This window comes from Pithys albifrons, chromosome 8 (assembly GCF_047495875.1).
Source record: "Pithys albifrons albifrons isolate INPA30051 chromosome 8, PitAlb_v1, whole genome shotgun sequence".
NCBI classification, from domain to species: Eukaryota; Metazoa; Chordata; class Aves; order Passeriformes; family Thamnophilidae; genus Pithys; species Pithys albifrons.
Window position 1 is genome coordinate 34418927 of NC_092465.1, and position 24506 is coordinate 34443432.

At 41.8% G+C, this 24506-nt stretch overlaps 2 protein-coding genes across 3 annotated transcripts; both read right to left on the bottom strand.

The window, feature by feature from the left end:
* Positions 1-333: 333 nt before the first annotated feature.
* Positions 334-10664, bottom strand: NUP35 (nucleoporin 35). 2 transcript variants are annotated; one of them, XM_071562628.1, is made up of 9 exons: positions 10547-10664; positions 9671-9841; positions 7575-7702; positions 5834-5873; positions 5098-5239; positions 4655-4724; positions 4437-4565; positions 3233-3400; positions 334-2929 (listed from the first exon to the last, which is right to left on the bottom strand). In XM_071562628.1, the coding sequence occupies exons 1-9, from the start codon at positions 10578-10580 to the stop codon at positions 2852-2854; spliced, it is 960 nt and encodes a 319-aa protein (XP_071418729.1). In that variant the 5' UTR covers positions 10581-10664; the 3' UTR covers positions 334-2851. The 2 variants fall into 2 exon arrangements, with proteins under 2 accessions (XP_071418729.1, XP_071418728.1); XM_071562627.1 differs by having other exon boundaries at positions 5834-5894.
* A 1617-nt stretch (positions 10665-12281) lies between these two features.
* Positions 12282-20634, bottom strand: DUSP19 (dual specificity phosphatase 19). The gene is made up of 4 exons (XM_071562737.1): positions 20333-20634; positions 20199-20245; positions 18761-18913; positions 12282-13465 (listed from the first exon to the last, which is right to left on the bottom strand). Exons 1-4 carry the CDS (start codon positions 20550-20552, stop codon positions 13244-13246), a joined length of 642 nt encoding a protein of 213 aa, XP_071418838.1. The 5' UTR covers positions 20553-20634; the 3' UTR covers positions 12282-13243.
* Between the last annotated feature and the right edge of the window lie 3872 nt (positions 20635-24506).

Here is a 24506-nt window from a genome sequence, read left to right on the forward strand (position 1 = left end):
CGGCGGAGACAGATTCCTACAATGTGAAATGAGAAGCAGACATGATGGACTATTATTATTTTTGTTAGTGTAAATGAATTACCCGAATAAACATCACTTGCTTTGAAAGTTACTAGAAAGCTAAACTAAGGAGGGCTCAAGGGAAAAAGAAGGAAAAACAAACACCATCTCCAAATTATAAAAGTCTTCATCAAAAAAAGTTTGAACTGTAGGGTAATTACCATTGAAACAATACAACAAAACCTTCTAGAATGTAAAACCTGTGCAGATGTATATACTAAGAGAATTAGATCCCTGAGTAACATGCTTGTGATCCAGGCAGACAACAGAAAATGGGTATTCCCAAGTTTTATTTTAAATTAAGCCATAATCCTACAAAAAAATGTCATGTGTAGTCTTACAAGAAAACCCATACAAATAAATCAGAATTCCAATTCATGAGTATATTCTCATCACTAGCAGGAATTCATAACTTTGGTTTTAAAGTAAATCACATGTAGCTACAGGCAGAAGAGAATCCTTCCTTGTTGCAAAGCAGCAGTACATCATTAACAAAGGGGGAGAATTGGATTTTTCAATGCAAAGCTACCTAGCAACAGCAGCTAGCCTTGACAAGGCTGACTTGAAGACCCTTCCAAGTGTTTCAGTGATTTTTTTTACAGATGTACTTCAATAGCTTCTGCACTTTCACTTATATAACAATGATATTATCAAGAACATGTTGCAAGACAGCTGCACAGTGGTCTCTGCAGTGTGGGACTGTCATGTTCTCAGACCTGGTAAGCCCAAATCACTGACACCAGGGCTTAACTAGCACTCAACACAACAGAACAAAAATTAAGTCCTACCAGCAGTCTTCACCAGCAGAAGCCATATGATAATTTCTTAATGATCCTGTCCAGAAGTACACAGATTTACATGTCCTGAGCTTTCTTATTGTCTATTTACCACCTCCAGAATAAAGTAAACAACATTCACTACAGGAACATGCAATGACTGGTTACTACAGTCATTCCTAAAGCTAGGAGAAAGAGACTAAAGTAAACAACTGAGAAAGCAAACAGCTCAGTACGGTTTTAAATCTGTTACTTATTGGTAAAATAGATCAGCCAAACTAATAACAACTCTTTCCTTATGAATTTAGCTTCAGACTTACTTGATCCAAGTTCAATCTTATCACTTCACTGCACCAAATCCAGTACTCATCACAACTCTGCAGCACACCAGAAATGTATTCTGCAAAGCAACTACAAAACAAGAATTTAGCCACCTTTTTTTGACCCTCAAGTCATACACATGGCAAATAATTTTTACCAAGAAAAATGGATGTATTTTGAGAACACACATTCAGTTAAGTCTGAGCAGCTCCCTTTGATCAAACGCAAATGGCAAAGTAGCAAAAAATATTCTAAAATCATAAGCCAGCAAATCAGTAAAATGCGTCTCAAAAATGCCTGAATCCACCTACATGTTGATTACTTCTAAAGCATTCAGTGAAGTACAAAGATCCCTGATGCAGAGAAACCTGACTTCTCACTAAGTGCTTTGGAGGTTTTAGTCAGGACTGTCTCTAGCTTAATGCTGTAAATTGGATGCACCTGAGGGACATAAGGCATGCTGCTGGACTAATCTTGCAATCTAATTTTATCAGAGGCGTGCAGCCGAAGAACTTTGAGACCACACAGCAGTATGAAGCAAAGCATGGAAATGGGTATGACCAGATATTCACCTGACCAACACACCACTGAGCCAAACTCAAAGGCTGATGTTAACCACACTAACATAGCCACAAAGTCAAAAACAAAATAATAGTTCCCCAAGTATTATTCATCTTCCCAGATAAACGAGACTATGGGCCTAAATGATACAGATGATTACTTGAGATGTTCACCTCCAAAACTTCTAGGGTGGAAGCTGAATTAATAAAAATCATTCAGCCAATACCTTAAAAAGAAAATTTCTTAGAAAAGTATCGAAATGAAAGCAGCTCTGGTCACTGATACATTGCATTTTTCTATTTAGTTATTTCGACTGAACAGTTTATAGCTTAGAATGCTTCGGTTTGTTACCTGTTAAGCACACACTGCCATAAAACACCTGCAGAGACAACATTTTACCATTAGCTAATTTGAACCCCAGTTGGTACTACTTTGGTAAAAATCAGCAGCACCTCCTCTGCTGAAAACACTTCAAAAACATCAGGCAGCATCATGCTTAACAGTTAAGCCTATTGCAGATAGTTTTTCCTAAGAAAACTCATACTTGTTTAACAAACAATCTAAGGAAAAAACTTAACTTGATCTTTATTAATAAAGAAAGTTAAAAGGCTGCTATGACATTTAGAACAGTATGCCAGAGATAATTATACAACAGCAATGAATCCTAGTAGAAAATATTAAAATCCCACATATTAAGAACCAGTCCTAACCCTGGGAGCCAGCAGTGCATTGTGTTCTTCCTACAAGTAGCCCATCATCTTCACAGAGGGGGAAAAAAAAAAACCAAAAAATTAAAGGCATTAGTAAATGTAGCTGCCATTTTAAGCATTTCCAACTTGCTGGGAAGTAACTCACAGAAAACAATTACAGAGAAGTCAGCACTGACATTTCTTTTACAATCATGCAATCAGAGCACAAATGGGAATAAAGCACTTTTATTTACACTTAGTTTGTAAAACCACATGTACATTGCCATCATTTAAAGTGCAAGCTACATGTCTGCTGAATTAACTGAAGGCGTAACAGGTGCTATGTGAGATAAAATACCACCACCAGTAGTTATACAACTAACCACAGATGCCAGTAGCACAGTTCAAAGCCTGACCAGCTGATGTGTTACTTCCTCTTGTGTATTACCAGCCAAACACGTATTCCATTGCTTTGGATACAATACTTTCATCTTTCCTAGGAGTCTGTCTGTCAGAAACCACCTACAAGGCAGGAAGAAAAACGAAAATAAAGAGAATCAGTCAACATACAGCTAATCCTTTTTACACTAACCTGTTTTTTCTTCTTTTCCTGAGTACTACCACATTTTGACAAAATATGTTTGAAATAATTGAAATTAATTTAGTATTTTTATTATTATTTTACAGACCAAACAGACTGAACCACATCTTTAAAGAAATTACAGCAAAAGAAAAAAGCTAAGGTCACAAAGAAGTTAATGTCTGTACAGCCTCATACAACCAAGGAGAGATTGCACAAAAAGATGCTCGTTTCCCTTAAAATACCTGATAGTCACTAGTGGAAGCTTTATATGCTGTTGCAAGAGGTCTCATTGTAGAAATCCTTGTAGTATTATTTGAAGGTTGTACTGGTGTGCCAGCAGATTTTGTAGGTGGAGTAAAAACCGAAGACATTGAGGTTGCAGAGCTTCTTTCAAAGTTTTCCATCACACTCTTAAAAAGAGGGTTAATATAATGTAAACAAATACTAAAATGCAGTATTACAACCTTTATTATCTCCAATTTCCTGCTATCTAAAATCTATAAAATCTATTCACATCCTAAAGGTAAATGGCCTGTCAGTAAAGACCACACAGGTACAGACCACCACCAAGCATTGTCCTCACTGCAATCACTTACATATTGGATTATGCCATTGCAAAGTAGTGGAAGCTTGGAATCTGTTCTGTCTGTACTAAACATCAACCAAGTTTGAAACAGTGTAGAGAAAATATACTGTACTATTTGTAACAAATTTAATGTAGTAACTTATTTCAGGCTCAGTTGAACCCGTAGCATAACATCCCCTTTCTAAATACTTCTAAAGATTCTCCAAGATTTACCAACTTGCAGCTTTTTGCTCAGACTCAGCTTGCCAAGGAGCTTCATTCAGTCCCTTTAGCAAATGCTAGAAAAGGAGTCAGAAGGCTCCATTTTGTAAGCTTATGTCTAGAAAGGAATGCATGGAAAATGGAAGAGGCATCAACTGACTTGATGGGTACCATGAGTTTCACAATAACCCAGAGAACACATGACAGGAACTAACAGCTAGCTGAGGAGTCAAAGTTTCAGTCCAATGTACTAAGATAAACTCAAAAGCCAGAAACACATAAATAGTCACATTAAAAAAGGAGGACAATTAGGAGGAGCAACAGTCTTAATCTGCCATCACTGATCTATTGCAGCCTCTCAATGCCATAAATTCCCATTGGGAAACTTATCTCAATTGTCTCTTACATTATGGTTTCATTTAATTATCTTCAACAGATTAATTCTGTGCATTCTAACTTCCAAGGAGCAGAGATTGCCCACAATCAGCAGGAAATGCTGACAAACACTTACTAAAAAACTCATGTAACATTCTATACCTATATAGCAATACATGCTCTGCAATTTCAGAAGTTAAAAAAATTAAAGAGGTCATGGAAAATAAACACGAAGACCAAAAAAAGAGTGCCTTACATCGAACTAAAAGCAGCCCTTAACTTACTTTATCTATACAGGGCTTGACACCAATCATGATGGATTCACCAAAAATTCTTCCATCTTTGCTTAAGGCTTTCCGGGCTTGAAGCTTGGACTGATATCGAATGTGCATCCAGTTTCCTGTGTTGGACATCTGTATGAGATTAGGTGAAAACTGTAAGAAGCAGCTTTTGAAACATGAGTCCCAATGTTTTCAGAAATAAGTGTCAAACTAAAACATACCACATGCTTTAATATGTTTCCATACTGAGCAAACTGTAGAAGAATATAGGAAGCTGATGCTTGAGGAAATCTGAAAGACAGAAAAAAATAGTCAAATAGTAGTTTAAGAATTCAGTTGCCAAAATACAAACTTATGAAGGGTTTATAGAAACCCAGAAAAGAGCAGTGTGAAGCCATTTAGAAGCAGTCACTTGAGGAATACTACCTTCTAAGCACTTCTACTTCACCACACACCTCCATGGCACAATGGTGCCTTTCTGATTTAAAAAAAACATCTAGCTTAAGTTAAGGTGACTCACCAAAATATATGTTTGCTTGCTTTAACCACAGTCGTATTTCCTGCACACCTATGAATGCCAGACAACAGCAATGCCCAAGTATTTCCCTTCATGGGTTGTAAAGACTTCACCCAGGTTTTTTTAATAGTTTGGAAATCAACTTACCCAAATACAGTTACCCATGTGTCATCAAGTTGATCTTCTGATGTAAGGGAATCACCTTGAGTATAAAAAGGATCTAGCTGAGCAGGAGACAGAGTAATTTTCCTAGGCTGCCCAATACTTGCAGGACTGAACACGCTTGCAGCTGTTAAATTAAAATGGCACTGTTGAAGAGATTTCTTTTGCAAAACAGATAAGCTTAAAGGTCTATAGTAAAACCATAAATTCAGTATCAATCATTTTTGCACATGGAGGGGTTTGATGGAGATTTACTCACAAAGAGTAAGTCAATCCAAATTTCACATCCACAAACATGCTACTAAGTTTCATGACTAACAACCTTGCTTTCTCCCTGACCTCTAAACATGAGCAGCTTACAGATGCCAAATAGGAACAGGTCAGCAGAATTATGCTTAGCAAGAAGCCATGGGTTTATACACAAGATTGGAAACCATATGAAGATGGAAGGCAACTCACCAATCTCAGCCACTTCACTCAAGCACAACCACCTCCGTGCTCAGTTCAACAACACGTTTTGAATAATGAGTAAGTAATGTTGATTGAAATTCAGTCAGTCTCAGAATGGATAATTATTTTCTACTCATACCCATATATCTTCTGGAAAGTTAATAAAGACACAACTCCTTTGCAAACTAGTAAGGAGTTGATGTAGCTTGAACAGTGATGACTTAAGGAAAGCAATAAGAAAGTTGATTATGTCTTTTAACAGGACATCTACCTGTTCCAGGAGTTGATGGCAGAACTCCAACTGATGGGCTCTGTGTTAAAGAAAGGTTGGCCTGCATTAAAATACATAAAGTAACAAATCATTCTTAGGGGTACATTGCTCAGATCAAGAGAGATCATTTTCAGGTAATTTAAGCATCAGGCAAAAATATTAACAGTTGCCTTAAGTTAATTCCAAATTTTAAAAGTAAGAACACATATTTACATGTATGTTTAATACAAGATTATTATGAGTTACTAATGAAAAAGTATTTGGCAATGTACTTGACATATGCTTTGTGAAACAAGGTAGCTTTAAGTATCAGTACTCAGAAACCTTATAATTCAACCTTTTCAAAATAGGCATCTCAGTTATTACTGCAGTAGAGTAATTCACACATTCATGTGTACCCTGATGGGAAGGATGTCAGTATCCTAAGATATCAGCATTTAATTTTCCATTCCTACAGGGTTCCAAAGTCATGGGATCACAACCTCCATTTGTATTCCACCTTACTAGACTTACATTCCTGCTCAACTTTTAACTGCACTGCAGGAAAGAATACTTCAAATTTTAGTTGTTAGTACTTATTTTCTTCTTAACATGGGATTTCAACAACCAAAACAATTTTAGTGTATTTTTAACCTGAATCATGGCATTTCTTAGATACAAGACCAAAGAAGCTGGACTGCCTGTACACATAGCAACATGAGTTCTGACAGCTGCTCAATACTTTTTTTTAACTTAAAATCCACTCTTTTAAGACACTATTAGATTCTGTCTTTCACAGAGAACCTCAGCTTTCAGAATAAACTTTACAGAAGGGAATATTCAATAGAAAGACTGTTCATTCAGTGAAAAGCAGTTGCCTCGCATCAGAAGGATCATGTTCAATGAAAAAGAACCTAATAATGCTTGACTACTCTGATGACATAAGTTGTGGTGCTTATTATAAAAATTACCTTGTAGAAATTTTACTGTTCCTCTTTCAAAATTAACCCCACCTTCCTACACAAATTTTCATTGGATACTTTACTCAGAAAAAAAAATCCTTCTATTTCAGGAAGTGGCTCTATTACCCACTAAGAGACAATCATAGAAAAACAGAATTTTTAGGTTGGAAAAGACCTCCAAGATCATTGAGTCCAACCATTAACCCAGCACTGTTGTCTTCACCACTAAACCCCACTCACAAATACCACATCGACATATTTTTTTAACACTTTCTGGGATGCTGATTCCAATACCTCCCTGGGCAGTCTCTTCCAATTCCACAGCCCTTTCTGTGAAGAAGTATTTCCACTATCCAATCTAAACATCTTCTGGTGCAACTTGAGGCCATTTCCTCTTGTCCTGTCACTTGTTCTACCTGGAAGAAGAGACTGACTCCCACCTGTCTAAGACCTCCTTTTAGGTAGTGAAAGGGCCTTTATGGCAATCAGCAGCTCCATAAATTGACAAGAAAAGTGAAAATCTGCAACAAGTCTGAACTTGTAGGTACAAGGCATAACTGAGGCATGATTTGTGTTTCTCACTCTCTACTGTAATGACAGGAGTTCACTCATGACAGCAGCTCTCATTTAGTTTACACAGGAGCAAGCACACCAAACACCCAGCCTAAGCAACAGCACGATCTGAAGGCTCACCAATCATTTTGCTAGAGCTGTTTATACAACCAGGCTCAAGAACTCACTGAGGCAGCAAAGTGCCTCAGATCTTCTGCTAGGAACAGGCCAGTGCCAAAGACACTTACTGGTCTTCCTGAGGTTAGAGGTGTTGATCCAAGCCCAGGACTAGATAACTCATCATAAATGCTCCTAACTGGTGGAGCACCGCCTTTATCTTTATGCGTAGGGACTACTGGTTGTGGGGGAGATCCTCCTGGAATTCAGAGGAACGAAGGAAGAACATGAGAAAAATTGTCATTTTACTGCACTGCTACTTGTTTTTGAAACTTCATTAGTAAATTCAACCATGAAAAAAAATGTTAAATATTTCATTAGGGGTTTGCAAGACCATCTGTTCAGGTTTGAATGGTCTACTTAACAGTATCACATGTATGTCATACTGTATCCTTACAGAAGTAACATTTAAAACTTCTAGACCTCTTATTAAGCCATTATATTCACTGTTAATATGCACTTGTTCTTTTTCTGAAGTTCTGAGCATACATCTACCTACAATGAGCATACAATAGCTACATGCCCCTATTTTAAGGCAGGTTAACAGTGTATTTTAATTGTTTCAGACACTAACTTGCCTGCAGTAGAGATGCAGAAGCAAGATTTTTAAGACTTGAGACATTCTACATGCTAAAGAACCATACCAAAATGCACACAGACCTGTTGCACATGGATGTCACATTCTCACTATCCAAATTCCTTGGCTTCCCAGCTAATTTCATATTAAAAAAAAATGTAACCTCTTGATAGCTGGGACTAGCTTGCTTTAGAGAGGATGAGGCTAAGCCAGCTGCTCTCTCATTTTGTAAACTTTGGGACTTCCAATGTAACAGAGAATTAAACTGATTGAAAGAACCTGAGGTCTCTAAACAAAAGTGAGGGTTTAGCCCAAGCAAAAAAAAAAAAAAACATTAACAGTTTTCATTTGCTAAACATTTGGAAACTAAGCTTTTCCAAAGTAGTTTTCAATCCTAAAATTCTGAGCTTCAAGACTCCACTCTGAACTGCTACTGTTACATGCAATAACTGTATATTATATTATATAAAGCACTCTCCCATCAAGGTTTTTCAGTTTTAGTGATGTATTTAATAACTTATTTTGGTAACCCTGTGTTAGTACCTTACTGGTTCTTCCTTTCCTAAAATTGACGGTTTGAGACTGTAATGAATCCTTTTAAAAACAATTAGGTGAAATTCACATGATTATTTTCAATTTCATAAATATTTACTGAAGAAGTTTGTACTTGATGAGGACAGGAAAGGCAGACAAGAGCAAGAAGTAGGAGACCAACAGACCACCAATCACAGAACACTAAGTTGGAAGGGACCCAGAAGGATCACTGAATCCAATCCTGCCTGACATTCAAAGAAGAGAATATCTAAAATAATTCTACAGTACTTGAAAATTCAATTTCTCCTTCAAGATGACTATCGCATTAATGCCATATTAAATTATGCCAATTGATTTAGTACAAAAGGCAAGATCACCCATGATGTGTTAACTACTCACTCATACTTCTCAGAAAAGAAAACAGACATATAATAATACTATCTTAAAACCACGGGGAAGGACCTTTCCTAGTCTAATCAATTAGGTCACTGAAAAGAAATGAGCTTTACAGCCAGGGAAAGTCACTACTTTAGGGCAATTACAGCAGACATCAAGACTGTTACTACAACCACTAGATAATAATTAAGAAGTACTTTTTTTAGCTTCTCTCCTCCCAGTTATCACAAGTCTGACAATCCCTAAGTGACTTGTTAGAATTCACTCCAAAGAAATCAGCAGTTTGCACGTGTTGCATTTAGTTTGCCACCAGACATCTGTTATAAACAAAGAAAAACACTAATGGCCATATGTGCAAATGACTTGTAAAAAGCTGTATAAATTGATTCTGGTTTAGGAGAGGTTTATATTACCTTCCCTATAAAACAAGTATTTCCTGGTACTAAAACTGCCATTTTTAAAACATCTATTAAACTTAAGACTAGTTTGAAAATTTTAGCCAAACTCCATTGAATACACTTGAGTTCACTGCTTGTTCAACTAGTGGAATTTGTTTATAGCAAGTTATAAAGCTGTAAGGATTCCAGTCTGCAACAGTCAAGCAGAACAAGACACGGCAATTTTTTACTTTCAGGACAGTTTTTCAGCTAAAATTCTGACCTCCAAGTAGTGGAGACCTGGTTTCCATGACGCCAACTGAAGGGCCGCACAAGGCACGTGGCTGCGGCGTCACTGGTGCAGGTAAGTCACCCATCAAAAACCCAGGGAGAAACTGAGCACTAGCTCCTTGTTTGGGAGACGTTGGGGAGCCAAGAGTCATTGGCTCAGCTCCTGAAAACGAAATGTAAAAACATGGAAAAGACAAGACTGTAGTTTCATTGAAGACATGTAATGCAAAATACAGTAAGTGCTTAAAATCACAGAATCGTTAGGGTTGGAAGGGACCTCTGGATATCATCTCGTCGCATCCCCCTGCCAAGGCAGGGTCACCTGGAGCAGCTGACACAGGAACACGTCCAGGTGGGTTGGGAATGTCTCCAGAGAGGGAGACTCCACGACCTCCCGGGACAGCCTGTTCAAGTGCTCTGCCACCCTCAAAGCGAAAGAGGTTCTTGTTCATGCTAAGGTGGAACTTCTTGTGGTTTAGTTATTGCCCATTGCCCCTCCTGCTGTTCTCAGTACCACTGAAAAGAGCCAGGCACCATCCTCCTGACACCTGCCTTTGAGATATTTACATGCTAAATGATATCAAGGACGGTTCTGATAATTCATTTTACAAGCAAGCCAAGTTTATCCCAACCTTGAATTTTCCCCAACTTACGAGCGGAGGCCGCTCGGTTTACCCTCAAGCCTGTTCCGCTTCGCCCCACCGGGAACCGCCCCGTCCCGGCGCCGTCTCCCAGCGCCCACTCCAGCCCAGCGGCATTCAGACCCCTCCCGGCCTGGCGCAGGGGCTCAGCCCCGGCCCCGGCTCCCCTCGCCGTGACACAGGACCCGCGGGGCAGTCTCTGAGGCGGCGCCCAGGGCCCGGCTCACCTGCGGGCGGCGGCTCCATGGCGAAGGCGGCCATCGCGAGCCGGGGCGGGAAACAGGCGGCGGCTCCGCCGGGCGCTTTCAAACGGAACGGAGCTTCCTCCCGCCGTCACTTCCGACCCGGCCCCCGCCACCGTGGGGAGGAGCGGGGCGGGGAGGAGCGGGGCGGGGCGGGAGGAGGAGCGGGGCGGGGAGGAGAGGGGCGGGGCGGGACGGGGCGGGGAGGAGCGGGGCGGGGCGGGGCGGGGAGGAGCGGGGAGGAGCGGGGCGGGGCGGGGCGGGGCGGGGAGGAGCGGGGCGGGGCGGGGCGGGGAGGAGCGGGGCGGGACGGGGAGGAGCGGGGCGGGGTGGGGAGGAGCGGAGCGGGGCGGGGCGGGGCGGGGCGGGGCGGGGCGGGGCGGAGCGGAGCGGGGCGGGGCGGGGCGGGGCGGGGCGGGGCGGAGCGGGGGCCGCTCACTCGCGGCGCCGAAGCGGCAGCGGCCCGGACACTGCCCGGGGGGGACTCTCCCTGCACGGCTCCGCGGCAACGCCCTCCCGACCGCGGAGGGCCAGGTCATGAAAAGCGTTGATAGGATCGCAGTTAACGCCACGGGAGCTTGGCCTGCGTTGCTTCCACGCGCTGCGAACTCAGAGCGGCCATCCTGAGGCCTAGAGAAGGGGCTGCGGGCACCGCCCGGGCCGCCACAGCCACCTGCGGGTGCCGCGCTGACCACGGGAGCGGTGACCGAGGCACCGCCATCAGATGCACGGGGGTTGCCTAAACCACGTATTAGCATTTCGCACAGAATCATGGAATGGGTTGGAAGGGACCTTGAAGATTATATTCCGCGCACCTGCCACGGGCAGGGACACCTCTCACTATCCCAAGTTGCTCCAAGCCCCATCCAAGCTGGCCTTGAACACTTCCAGGGATGAGACATGCACAGCTTCTCTGGGCAACTTCTTGCAGCGCCTCACCACTGATGCAGGAAGGAATTTTGATTTTTTAATTTTCATATTTTGTAGATTTTAGGAACACAAGTAGATGTAGCAAAGTAGATTTTAGTGGGTTAATATTTAGCAACTTAAGCATAAGGTTCTTCTATCTCTACTCCTGCCCCTGAACAGGCAGCAAGATTCTCTAGCTGTTCAGTCTCTTTTTCAAGGTAGAAGATTGGAGAGTATCAGCAGAAAACAGAAGCACAGCGCAGAGTGACCCGGAACACTGGAAAGTGTCCAAAAGCCCTTTGAACGCTGAAGAAGAGGAGGCGGATGAAGAAGGGGATCTCATCACCCCCAACCCCAGTTCCACAGGGGGTTGCGAGTGGGAGGGGACAGAGGTAGAACTGGACATGTGTAAAGTGGTGATTGGATGGATTATATTATAAAAGCTATGGAAATCAAAGCTTGCAAACGCGCGTCTATGAATTCCTGGATGAGCCAGCGTGCTCATTCAAGGAACTACCCTTTATCTTATCTCCTACTACAAATTGGCTTGGAGTCTTTTTTACAGACTTTTAAGGCAACACCACCCTCACAGTGATGAATTCCTTCCTAATATATAAACCTCTCTAGCAGTTTAGATCCATTCTGTCTTGTCCTATCACAACATGCTCTTGAGCATGAGCAATTAATATAATATTGAGAACAAGACACAGTGTGTTTCAAGTACAATGACATGCAACAGTTCAAACTAGTGGGACCAAGAACACCGGTCTTGAAACGAAACCTTTCAAATCACTTTAGCACACAATTTATCGAAACACAGTATTCTTTTTATTTTACTTCATAATAATATATCAAACCATTAAGAATTGTCGTGAAGCCCACAAAAATACTATTAAAAACTTTCACAGATTTCTTTTTTTTTTTAAACATGCCATCTTAAGATAGAAATTTCAGCCTAAGATCTCTCAGGAGAGCTAAAGTTACCTATTCTATAACGTCCATTCTTTACACACAATGTGGAATGGAGTGAGGGGACAGCAAATGAGGACTGAATGTGAAGAAAAGGCGGTAGCAGTGAGCAGATAAGTCCTTATTCACATTTTTCATATCTCCACCAAAATGATTTACAAAAAACCCCTCTGCTGGTTCAGCCACTTTGGAAACATCCTGTTAGTGCACTTCAAATCACTACTTGATTAGAAACAGTAGAGAGACATGAAAGCATCCTACACATCTAAGCATCCTCACAAGACCATCTGTTTTAATTTAAAAAAATTTAATGGCTTGTTAGCCCACAAAACTCAATAAAATCCTCTTTGGCTGCAATATAAATTTAAAATCCAGTATCAAGGTACTTCATTATATGAATATTTTATTATCTAGATTTTACAAATTACTAGAATGCATATGTTTGGAAAGTAAACAGGGCAACTTATCTCAGTTATTTGCTTTATTGCCTGCATTTTCTGATATTTCAATTTAAAAAGCCATCATTCTCTTGTTTTCTAATATTTCGAGGAAAATTGAACTTTATCTTTTTATCAGCACTCTAGGACTAGCTTCTTCTTGGGCAAAACTTCTCTGAAGTCAGTGGAATATCATTTGGCCTACAGATGACATGCTGAAAGAAACAGGGTCAGAGAAAGGTAAGAAAAAATATGTAATAACTCAAAAATGCACATGTGAAAAGGGGATTGCAAAATGACAGATTAAAGGACACCCAACATCTGTTCCTGTATAGTCAAAACAGATTGTTTCCCTTCTCCCTTTTGATCAGTCATGATCATTTATGCTTCCATTTGCTTTTACAATCTGTTCTTGGTATTTGTGAAGCTGCTCCATGAAGCCAGGATTTGGACAAGCTGCAGGCCTTGCATTTTTCACCAGGGAAAAGGCTCTGGCAAAGCTCAGTCTTTCTGAATTCATTAGAAAACCAATGACTACAGCTGCTGCACGGGAGACTCCTGCATTACAGTGGACCAGTACCACACCATCCTTCAAAAAAGAATTGAAACATAGGTTGGCATATTCATTGGGCAGGTAACAACAACTATAAGAAAAAATTAAGACTTAATGCAAACTCCTTGCTGAGCTCAAAGCAAGTATTTATACATACAAGTAAGTTCAAACACAGATATATAAGCCCAAAATTAAGTATTTTTCTAACCAAAGCTACTTTATAATTACCAAATACTTCAAATTTAATTTATACTGTAAAACCAAAAAAATATTCCTCTGTCCTTTTCCCTGAGTCCTTACAGCAGCCCCTTCTTGTAAAAACCAAATCACAGATAGCTGGGGTACTCGGATATCTGATCTAATGGGATGCCAATTTTAAAATGGATTTTACTTGCAATATGGAAAGGAACTTGACTGTATCTTGTTAAAGGTTATGAACACAGCAAGGTAAAAAACAACTGGGCACAGGGGCAGAGTCTAGAACATCTTGTAGTTCCAGTCACGTGCTTCTTGTGTTCTCTGGAGTTCTTCAGGGAAGATTCTGGGCAAGCAGGATCATGCATAGGAACAAAGATATCAGAAAAGATACTGTGTGATTTGCAACAGATCTCCCTCCCCATCACACTGCTGGTACAACTGCAGAGGCTGGTACAGCTGGAGGAAATAAGGTCCCTTACTGGGGGCTAAGGTGCAAAATCCAAAACTACTGAGCCTCCTATAAATTCACAAATGCTTCTCCTGAGGTTTGAATTCAGACTTATCCTGAACTATGTATGAAATTAATGGTTTTTATCCTACTTAAACATTTCCCATAAAACCTTTGAGACACATGAATGGCTCTTTAAAAAGACACTGCAAGTTTTGTTAAGAAGTAATGAGCACAAATTAACATAAAGACAACTAGACAACCTACTGTGGCTTAGGCAACATTTGCCAGGCCCAGGCTTCATAACATAGTCATGTTTGTACATCAGACTATGCCCTGGAAAAAGCTCCAAACTGTCTGCCAAATGCCACTGTGACACAAAAACAAGCTACCAAACCCACAGCACCTCCGTATTCTGAATGAAGATACCGAAACACGACATGATTTGCTCAGATACTTGAGACTAAGCCAATCTATTCTAGACATTAACAGTCTGCTCTGCCTGCCCTTAGAGGCACAGATTATTTAATGGGCATTTTACCCAGGGCCAAAAAGACCTTATAAGCATAAGGGTTCCTTTTCAGGAACTCGATGGCTTATGTTACAGATTTGGGAGCTGCAATTATCTGGTATATTAATAAACACACAAGAGTAGAAAATTATTCCCACTCTAAAAGCCTTCCAGTTTAAGTAACAAGACAAAGTAGAAAATGGAGTATTATTATTCATGTTGGAGAAATGCCAAGCTGAGACTAGAAGAATGACTTGCACAACAAGTGCAGAGCTAGAAACTGAGTCTAAGCTCCTGCATCCCAGCACAATGAATCACAATATCATTCCTTATTGCAATGGAAATCATATTCCCTGTGCACTGCCTGCTGTAAATTGCCCTCTTCATTCCCTTTCTCACAGTCATAGAGTCATGATTCCTCATCACATAGACTATGGCAGAGCAGGAAGCATATCTGTACATGCATTTCAACTCCCTGAGGACATGCCAGCAGTGACCTGTAAATCCCCAATAATGACATTAAAACTATGCCACTGCTAATGAAGCAATTGCTGAAGCTTATCTACTGTAAATGTGGAGCAGTTTTTACTGATTTGATGGGAGTTATTTCAGACATAATGTACCACAATCGAGATCAGTATCTAGCAGTGGCACTAAGAGCAAATAAAACACATTGGGAGTGACCCTTGGGGTTTTTTCTTCCCTTTGTACAGTTCATGCTTTGTTTTCCTCTTTCACATGTAAGTTTGGTTTGGGTTTTTTAATAACTGTTCTGTTTTACATTGTCAAAAATTATTGAGGATATCCATGGATCCTGAAAATCACTGAACATGAACGAACATGGGCAATAACATTAAACCAAATTTAACACTGAGATTATTTATCTTTCCTTGCTAAACCCCATTGTTTACAATTCATACAAAGATGAATTCAGCATGTCATTCTTAACTAGTTTTGTATTAGCTATGAATACAGAATGAAGTGAGAAGCAGATTGCAGATAGGAAATTCATCTCTATTTACAAGCAATTCCTTGTGCTGACCCTGATAACATAACCTTTGCCTACTGAGAAATGGTCTGTGGTCTTGCAAGGACATCTTTCAAGATTCAAGATCGAGCTGGGTTTTTTAAATTTTTTTATAGAGAAGGAAACAAAATCACCTTCCACCAACAGAAAAAGTGATTATGCAATGGTTATGCAGAGTGGGCAAAAGTCTCACCAAGGAAAAAAATTAAAAAGAAGCATAAGGCTTTAAACTAATGTAGTTCCTTATGGGTCTATTCTACTTTGCAGTGGAACCAAGACTTTTTCATTAGGGATGACAGAAGGAGCAATAAGGAGAGATGTTCATGAATACACAAAGATTTCCACCTTGGTAAAACAAGACTGTAGAGGTTTTATTATTAGATATTAAACAGAAATATAAAAGAGTATCCCTCATTCATAGCAGTATGACCTGACATGTGTCACCTAATATGTTATGGAAAACCTGCCTGTCAGTTTGGAGCTTAGAAGAAAAGGTGAGCTCTGATCAGTATCAGAATTTGTACCATGCTGTTGACAGACTTGAGCCATTACAGCTTTAGAGAAGTTGATCCTGTTACAAGTACCAGCTGGCAGTGACTTAAGGAACAGTGCAGGCTTCACTTGCATCCTCAAATTCAAGTGCTCTCATACTCTTTCATTGAGTTAACCACATTCCAGTAACAATTTCTCATATATCACACTCTCTCACCAGTGAACATCTCTCCCTCCTGTTAGAAGATGAAACATTAGTATCTCTGTGATTGCTTGAACAGAAAAGCACTTCACAACACATAAGCTATTTTAACACTATTTTGACAAAGCACATAAAGTGATTCAAGCCACTCACTGATCTGTTTCCAAATACCACTATCACATGCTTTGTGAACTGATCCTGGAGAACAACTGTTCCATCAATTACCTGCTCTTTCACTTACCTCTCCCATTAGAAAACTGTTACTATTGCTGCAAAATTTTCCTGAAAACTTCTTAGCTTACAAAATAGTAACTAGGACATAAACACCAGGGGCAGAGAGCAAAAACTATGCAGTTATGAATGTAAACTTTCATTTAGAAATGAAGTGGAAACTGTAACTAGATACCTTGAAAAGGTCATTAAGTGACAATGCGTATCACATAGCTCGTAAATGATGTATGAGAGAAGGAAAGACAAGATTATCTCCTTTTATCCCAATCTACATGAATAATTAATTTGTTAGATATGGTGGAATAACATACAATAAGGTTTTGTTGTCAAGTCACAGTTTTCATACCAAAGCAATGGTAGTTGTAATTTACACAATAAGCCTGAAATTAACAGTCAGGGATGCTCCTGGTTACAGACATCTCTGCCAACCAATCGCACAAGGAGGCGCTTCAGCCTTTGACAGTGTCTCCCATAATATACTCCTGGAAAAGCTGGTAGCCCATGGCCTGGACAAGTGTACCCTCTCCTGGATTAGGAGCTGGCTGGAGGGCCAGGCCCAGAGTGCTGGTGAACGGAGCTGCATCCAGCTAGCGGCCGGTCACCAGTGGTGTTCCCCAGGGGTCAGTGTAGGGTCCAGTCCTGTTTAACATCTTTATTGATGATTTAGATGTGGGGATTGAGTCCATCATCAGCAAATTTGCTGATGACACCAAGTTGGGAGGGAGTGTCGACCTGCTGGAAGGCAGGAGGGCTCTGCAGAGGGATCTGGATAGACTTGAGAGATGGGCTGATTCCAGTGGGATGAAGTTCAATAAGGCCAAGTGCCGGGTCCTGCACTTTGGCCACAACAACCCCCTGCAGCGCTACAGGCTGGGGACAGAGTGGCTGGAGAGCATTCAGGCGGAAAGGGACCTGGGGGTACTAATTGACAGGAAGCTCAACATGAGCCAACATTGTGCCCAGGTGGCCAAGAAGGCCAATGGGATCCTGTCCTGTATCAAAAATAGCGTGGCTAGAAGGACGATGGCAGTAACCCTTCCCCTGTACTCAGCGTTGCTGAGGCCACACCTTGAGTATTGTGTTCAGTTCTGGGCCCCTCAGTTCAAGAAAGATATTGAGATGCTGGAGCGGGTCCAGAGAAGAGCAATAAGGCTGGTGAAGTGACTGGAGCACAAGTCCTGTGGGGAGAGGCTGAGGGAGCTGGGGGTGTTTAGCCTGCAGAAGAGGAAGCTCAGAGGTGACTTCACACTCTCTATAACTACCTGAAGGGGAGTTATAACCCCAGGTGGGGGTTGGTCTCTTTTCCCAGGCAGTCAGCAATAGGACAAGAGGGCACGGGCTCAAGCTCTGCCAGGGGAAATTTAAGTTGGATATCAGAGAAAAATTCTTTCCAGAGAGAGTAATCAGGCATTGGAATGGCCTGTCCAGAGAGGTGGTGGATTCACCTTCTCTGGATGTTTTTAAACTGAGATTGGACGTGGCACTGAGTGCCATGATCTAGTAAACGGACAGGATTAGACCAAGGGTTGGACTTGATGACCTTGAAGGTCTTTTCCAACCCCAGAAATTCTATGATTCTATGTCCCACATCACATCTTTTTCAGGATTTTGGGAGCAGTTAAATCACTTGTTGGCTCCAAGACTAATAACACATTCTCTGACATCCTTGGTGCATATGTAGATTCATAGCTCAATGTGCAGCATCTTCTTTGAGACCTGGTCTAGTGGGAGGTGTCACTGCCTATGGCAAAAGGTTGAAATTACATGATCTTTAAGGTCACTTCCAACCCAAACCATTCTATGACTCTATGATGAAAAGTTCAAGGATGGTGAACAGCTGATGAAAAACCACATAGATCTGTAAAAGCCCTCATGGATAAGTCTTCTCCTTTTCCTTTTGTCAGGGGTAGTGATTTGGGCTTCGGATAAGATTTCTTTATCTAAAGTCAGCCACTGGTCCAACCGTATTAAAAAAGCATTTCTTTAAAACTCAAGACAGTCATTCTGAAAAACGTTGCTGGAGGGAATGGAGATTAACAGCAGTGCCATGTTTCTAGGAATGCTTAGAAACTGCTTGGATTCTCTATTTAAAATTTAAAAAAGCAATGGCAAAACTTGGTACCATATTTTGTTTTGACACATGAAGCTTCTTTAGTTCTTAAATAGTGTAATAAATAATCTAAACAGGATAACTACTAACATTAATTATTGATATACTGTACCTGGATCTTGGCTTTCTCAATAAACTCAAAACATTCAGGGAAATAGGTGGTAATATCAGTCTCTGGGAGGTCCAGAATAGAAATAGTCTTGTATATGAAATCATCAAGGAATGCATTTTGGACTCCGTATGCCACATTTAGAATGTGAGTGACCTAAGTCAAAAAAAAAAAAAGAAAAAGAAAAAGGCATTTTCTGAAGACAGCAAGCAAAATGAGAAGTAGCAAAGGTTAATTATTCTTTAGGCTTACACAGACTGTACCTTACACAGCTGCAATGTTCAGTTTTACATACATGTGTCAATGGTATCCTTTTCTCCAAACAAAATTTCAATGTGTGCTAAAACATATTGTGATGAATTTCAGGGGTTTTCTGAGAGGAAGTGAAAAATCAATGCTCAGGCAAACACAAACTAAAATACAGATTTTCAACAGAAAAGGAAGTTGTCAGCATGTAGATGGAAAATAAAAGAGAAAGCGATAGGAACAAGAGCACAGACTACACAACAATACCGCAAATTTCAAGCCTGCCCTAACCCATCAGTTTAACATTCCTTCTGGTGAATTACTAGAACCACTTACTGGAGCAGAAGGGTTTCAGAGTAAATTATACCTGCCCTTGGCAGGTGAGACCACCTCTGGCCTCCTGCCATCTCTGCTTTGTCCAGGCTACAGCCAGGTTGTGGGTTATTTTAATTTACAGTGAAGTGACATTTAGAAGGCACCAGAAGCCAGCCTGGTGCACTCCCTGTCCTGCAGGAGCACTACTGACTGAAGGCCTTATCACCCCATTACTGGAAGAGAGAAGAGTAAAAAGACCAAAGTTTGGGACAGACTTCACCTGCAGCTTTGTTTTTCTATTTTCACCAATCTCCATAAGGCAAGGAGGGATGGTGCTGCTTAGTGTCTGAAATGCAAACACGGTAGTGCAGGAATCTGTTCCATTAAACAGCTTTAAACAATCATCACTCTTGCAGCAAAGCAAGATCTTTTCAGTGGTGCCCAGCAAGGACGAGGAGCAATGGCCAAAAACTAAAACACAAGAAGTTTCACCTCAACATAACGAAGAACTTCTTTATATTGTGGGTGGCAGAACAAGCTGCCCAGGGAGGGCGGTGAGTGTCCCTTTCTGGAGACACTCCAAACCCACCTGGATGCGCTCTTGTGTCACCTGCTCTAGGTGATCCTGCCTTGGCAGGAGGGTTGGACTGAATGATCTACAGAGGTCCCTTGCAAAACTCTGAGATTCTGTGAAAGCATTTCAACTTCTCGTGAAGCTCATACACACCCATCCATCTGCAAATGGAGCAGCCTCTTGAAAATGCGAATGCAATATAGTTTTTCTCAGAGTTGGTAGAGAGTATTTTAGAATTTTTAACTTAAAAGAGACACCCACTGCACACATGACGCCAGATGTGCTTGTAAGTCCGTTTAAAGTTACCTTATGCTTCCTCATCGTCTCCAGGTCGTGAGCAACATCCTGCGATCCTGCGGAGAGAAGAGACGCCGCAGATTGATGCGCTGAGCCCCTGCCCGGCCGGCGGCTCCGGGCCCGCCGCCCCCAGCCCCACTCACCCAGCAGCAGCCAGGGCTTCACCACGCCGACCTGGAGGTCAGCGCTGAGGTCCTGCACGAATCCGCCGCCCGGCGCCGCCTCCGCCTCCTCCTCCACCTGCAGACAGGCGCCGCGCCACGTCTCGATGATCCTGCGGCCGGTCAGCGTCGTCACGCGGGTGCGCTGCTTCCGCAGGTTGGCTCTGGAAAAGCTGCGGATCTCCTGGGTGAGGGAGTGCATGGCGCGGCTGCGGGCACCGCTCCGCACCGACCGCCCGCGCCGCCGCCGCCGCTGACGCTCCTTCCCGGGGCGGTGCCTCGGCGCGCAGTGGCCCCCCCGCTCCGGCCCGTCCTGTCATAATTAAAGCAGCCTGTAAACCGAAAATGCCTGCCTTCAGTGTCCTGCTGGTTTGCACAGCAGGCCATGGAGCAATGCCTATCTGCCTCTAATGGGGACCTGCTTCTTGGGAAGCAGGGGGAAAAACGTTTTAAGTAGCTAAATAGAAAATATTAGAATTAAACACATTGGACATTTTTTCTCTGGAGTCGTTAGAGTAGTGACAAAGGGCTAAACAAAATCAGTTTCTTATGTTTATCAAAGAGACAAAATGGGAAGAAAAGGGAGGCAAGGTAAAACTGTTTTCTCTCATCCCCAAACCACCTAATGCCCATGTTTTCATGTATTCTCTAGAGCATATTTGTCTCTGCGGGCACTCCCTTGTCGTGGGGGAGAAGCCTGTGTGCCCTCATGAGGTTGAGAGCTATGCTGGAGGTGGTTTATGCCTCCGCTAGGGTCTCCCACGACAAACAGGTCTCAGCTGAAGGGTCAGGCAAAGTGTGTCCACGGGCAGGATGGGCTCGCTAGCCCTCTGGCAACCATCCTAGGAGAAGGACAACTCTAACCCCAAACCCGGGCAGATGGAGCTTGCTTAGCCCTGTAAGGCCATCCATCTACGAGAAGGATACTCTAACCAAACCTGTGTCCTGAGGTACTCACTGTCACTGTCCAAGCTCGCTCAGCCTTAGGAGTAAAGGGTGGGGCCAGTTCCACACACACTGTGCCTCACCTAAAAAATCCATTGTGGAGGCTCAAAGGGTTCACCCACATTGCAAAGCCCTGTAGCAACAGCTGAGGGTCAAAACGGCAGGTGATAGGAAGTAGCTGGAAGCCGCATCCCCAACCCTGCATGCAGGCGGGTCAGGATATGGGTCATTCAAGACTGACCTGAGAGATGACAGTTTCATGGGATAGCATCCTGAATGACCAAGGAGCCTTTTCTAAGGACAGCACTGCTTGCTCCACACAGAGAGGGGCCTAGAAAAGGTGGCCTAAACAAAGCTCATCTCCACACCCGGTTGGATAACCAGAGCCAATGGGCATCTTCTGATGTGGCCAAACAAAGACCAAGAGACAAAGGCATACACCCGCCTCCAAAGGTGGGTTCAAATTGACACCTGCATGTTGGAATATCAGAACCATACTTGATACTGCGGATAGTGGACGTCCTGAGTGTTGTTCTGCTCTAATTGCTCACAAACTGTCCCAACTCAGCATCAACATTGCTGCTCTCAATGAAGTTCATCTTCATGAGGAAGGCAGCCTTAAAGAACATGGTGCCAGCTACACACTCTACTGGTCAGGCAAACCCAAAACCTAAAGTCACCTTTCATGAGTTGGCTTCATGATTAAAAACTCCGTCACCTCCAAACTTGAAAATTTGCCAACAGGTCATTCCGATTGCATTATCTCCTTACACCCCTCCCACTAGACAACAAGCAACATATTGTTCTTTCTAGCGTATATGCCCCAAGCTGACCCAGAAGAAAAAGATAAATTCTACATCGATCTCTGCCGCCTCACCCAAAATGTTCCTGCAGATGACAAGATCATAATCCTTGGTGACTTCAATGCAAGAGTAGGTAAGAACTCTGAAGCCTGGAAAGGAGTCCTGGGCAAGCATGGCGTTGGAAACTGCAGTGACAACGGACGTCTCCTGATAGGGTTTTGTGCAGAACAGCAGCTCACCATCACCAACACTCTTTCAGCAGAAAGACAGCCTGAAGACAACCTGGATGCATCCTCGATCCAAGCACTGGCACCTCATCGACTATATCTTAGAGCAATAGAGAAATGTTTGCAATGTCCATCACACCCGAGAGATCATCCTGATACTTCCCTAGAATGATGTACAGAACAAAGCAACTTAGTTCCATGTAAAGAGGTCTACAAATGCCTTGTCATTTCAAGAAGAAGAGCTTACAGTTAGGAACTGCAAGAGCATGAGTTATTTCTAAGAATGACAGAAGCAAATCTTCTAACAGGAGTGGACATAAAATTAACTTCCCCTGAAAAAGGCAGAGTACCCCACACATGGTCTGCAGAACCAAGAGTATAAACCAAGAGATGAAATCAAGGAGGATGCTTAGGGTAGGGAGAGGAACAGAACAGAGATCTGCGCTGGATCAGGGTGACAAATGTGCCAAACAGAAGACTCCAGGACAAAACATGATTCTCAGCAATCACTTTTTGCAACAAAAAACTAAATTTTAAGTATAAATAGGAAGTTTTGTAACATTCTGCATTGAAGATGTGAGGCAGCTCTGAAAGTGAACTGTGGATCATAGCAGTTAATTTAAAACAATTATGATGTAGAAGTTGATTAATTCAGTTTTTGTTAAGGCCTTATCAATAATTTTGATGAAGTTGGTCAGAATGAAGAAATGGAGAGCATTAGGTCTGTGGGTTAAACCAGCAATTACACAGCACATGGCTTTTTCAAGCTATATTGACTTGTAACAGATGTCCCTGTGAAAGATGAGAACATTAAGGTATCCTGCAAGAATGCAGAGAGCCCCATGTGTCAGGACATTGGCAAGGCCTGAGCAAAATTTTCTTACTGCCCAGCCCCAGCAGCCTGCCCAGGCTGTGAAATGTGCTTTGTAACCAACTTTGGCCCATAAGGGTGTAGGGCTTCCCATGTAAACGTTTGAAAGACTAAGGCATACCCATAAGACAATTATAATGAAACTTAATAATACAACTACATGTTGTTCCTTAATCTCTAGAGGAATCTGCAGTAGGTGTGGACACAAAAAGGCAGATGATTCCCAAGTAATGGGTTAATTTTCTGCTACAAATGTTGATCCTTGTTATGATTGCCTTAAACACCAGGGGTCCTTCCTGACCATAAAATCTATGCTACTCTTACATCTCTGAAACCCAAACACTGAAGATGTTTAGATGCAGAATTAGTGTCTTATTATTTAATTAGTGTGTCCATATCATAAGCATTAAATTTAGCCTGAATATTTATAGACACTACTGGTTGTGATGCAGGCACTTCCATGCTGCTGTCAAGTTTTTAATACTCTTCATTACCAGATAGAAGAGAAAATAATTGTGAATTAGAGTTTAAAACTGGGATCTCAGCTCACAGATGAACCCGTGCTTTGCTGAGAGCAGGAGACTTACCTAAAGATGTGGCAGGAGCTGGATGCTTTCTCTGCTTCCTTGGCTGAATGTATTTATGGTGTTGCTGGATCTTCAGGTTTTGAATAAGATACCTACCAATGCAAATGCAGTAGGTTTAAGTAATTTTTAAGTTCATGGTTCTTCTGTTTTGTCTGTCAGGAAATTCAGCAGAACCTGTTCTAGTAGGTATAAACTAAGTGTACTGTAGTCACTAATTATTACAGAAAGCAGCGTGTACATATTCAGAAAGCTCATATGACAGTACATCATCTCTCTGTTCTATTCATTTCCTTCCACTATTCATTTTGGTCTAGGTACTGCCTGTACTTATCAATGCAAAAGGGCTGACTTCTATCAGAGAAATGATAACCAGAAGTTTCAGAGAGCTGACTTTGAAAACCAGCCTTGCACTCTGAAAAATACATGTTAAAGGGTTGAACTTGATTACAAAATGCATGCAGAATTGACACGTGATTCTTATGTTGGTAAGTTGACTATCAAACCTTAATTAGTACACTAATTATATCACATTTCAAACTGCAATAACCAGATGATTTTAAGGAGTAAGAGAAATGGGAGAGTAAATCAAAATAGTGTCAGTAATATCTAGCTCTGCTGCAGACTTCATGTTTCTTAGTTGAAAATAACTGTGTGCACCAGTTGGTCACAGGATGACTATGAATCATAAATGTAGTGTGGTGATGAGAAAGGCAAATGTGACTG

Excerpts from the sequence above, each read along its gene's own strand:
- NUP35 (XM_071562627.1), bottom strand. The coding sequence starts at position 10,580 with ATGGCCGCCTTCGCCATGGAGCCGCCGCCCGCAG. Across the intron at positions 9,842-10,546 it reads CATGGAGCCGCCGCCCGCAG|GAGCTGAGCCAATGACTCTT; the intron begins GTGAGCCGGGCC and ends TTTCGTTTTCAG. Across the intron at positions 4,566-4,654 it reads GAAACATATTAAAGCATGTG|ATGTCCAACACAGGAAACTG; the intron begins GTATGTTTTAGT and ends AATCTCATACAG.
- DUSP19 (XM_071562737.1), bottom strand. The coding sequence starts at position 20,552 with ATGCACTCCCTCACCCAGGAGATCCGCAGCTTTTCCAGAGCCAACCTG. Across the intron at positions 20,246-20,332 it reads GAAGCCCTGGCTGCTGCTGG|GATCGCAGGATGTTGCTCAC; the intron begins GTGAGTGGGGCT and ends TTCTCTCCGCAG. Across the intron at positions 13,466-18,760 it reads TTGAGAAAGCCAAGATCCAG|GATGGTGTGGTACTGGTCCA; the intron begins GTACAGTATATC and ends TCTTTTTTGAAG.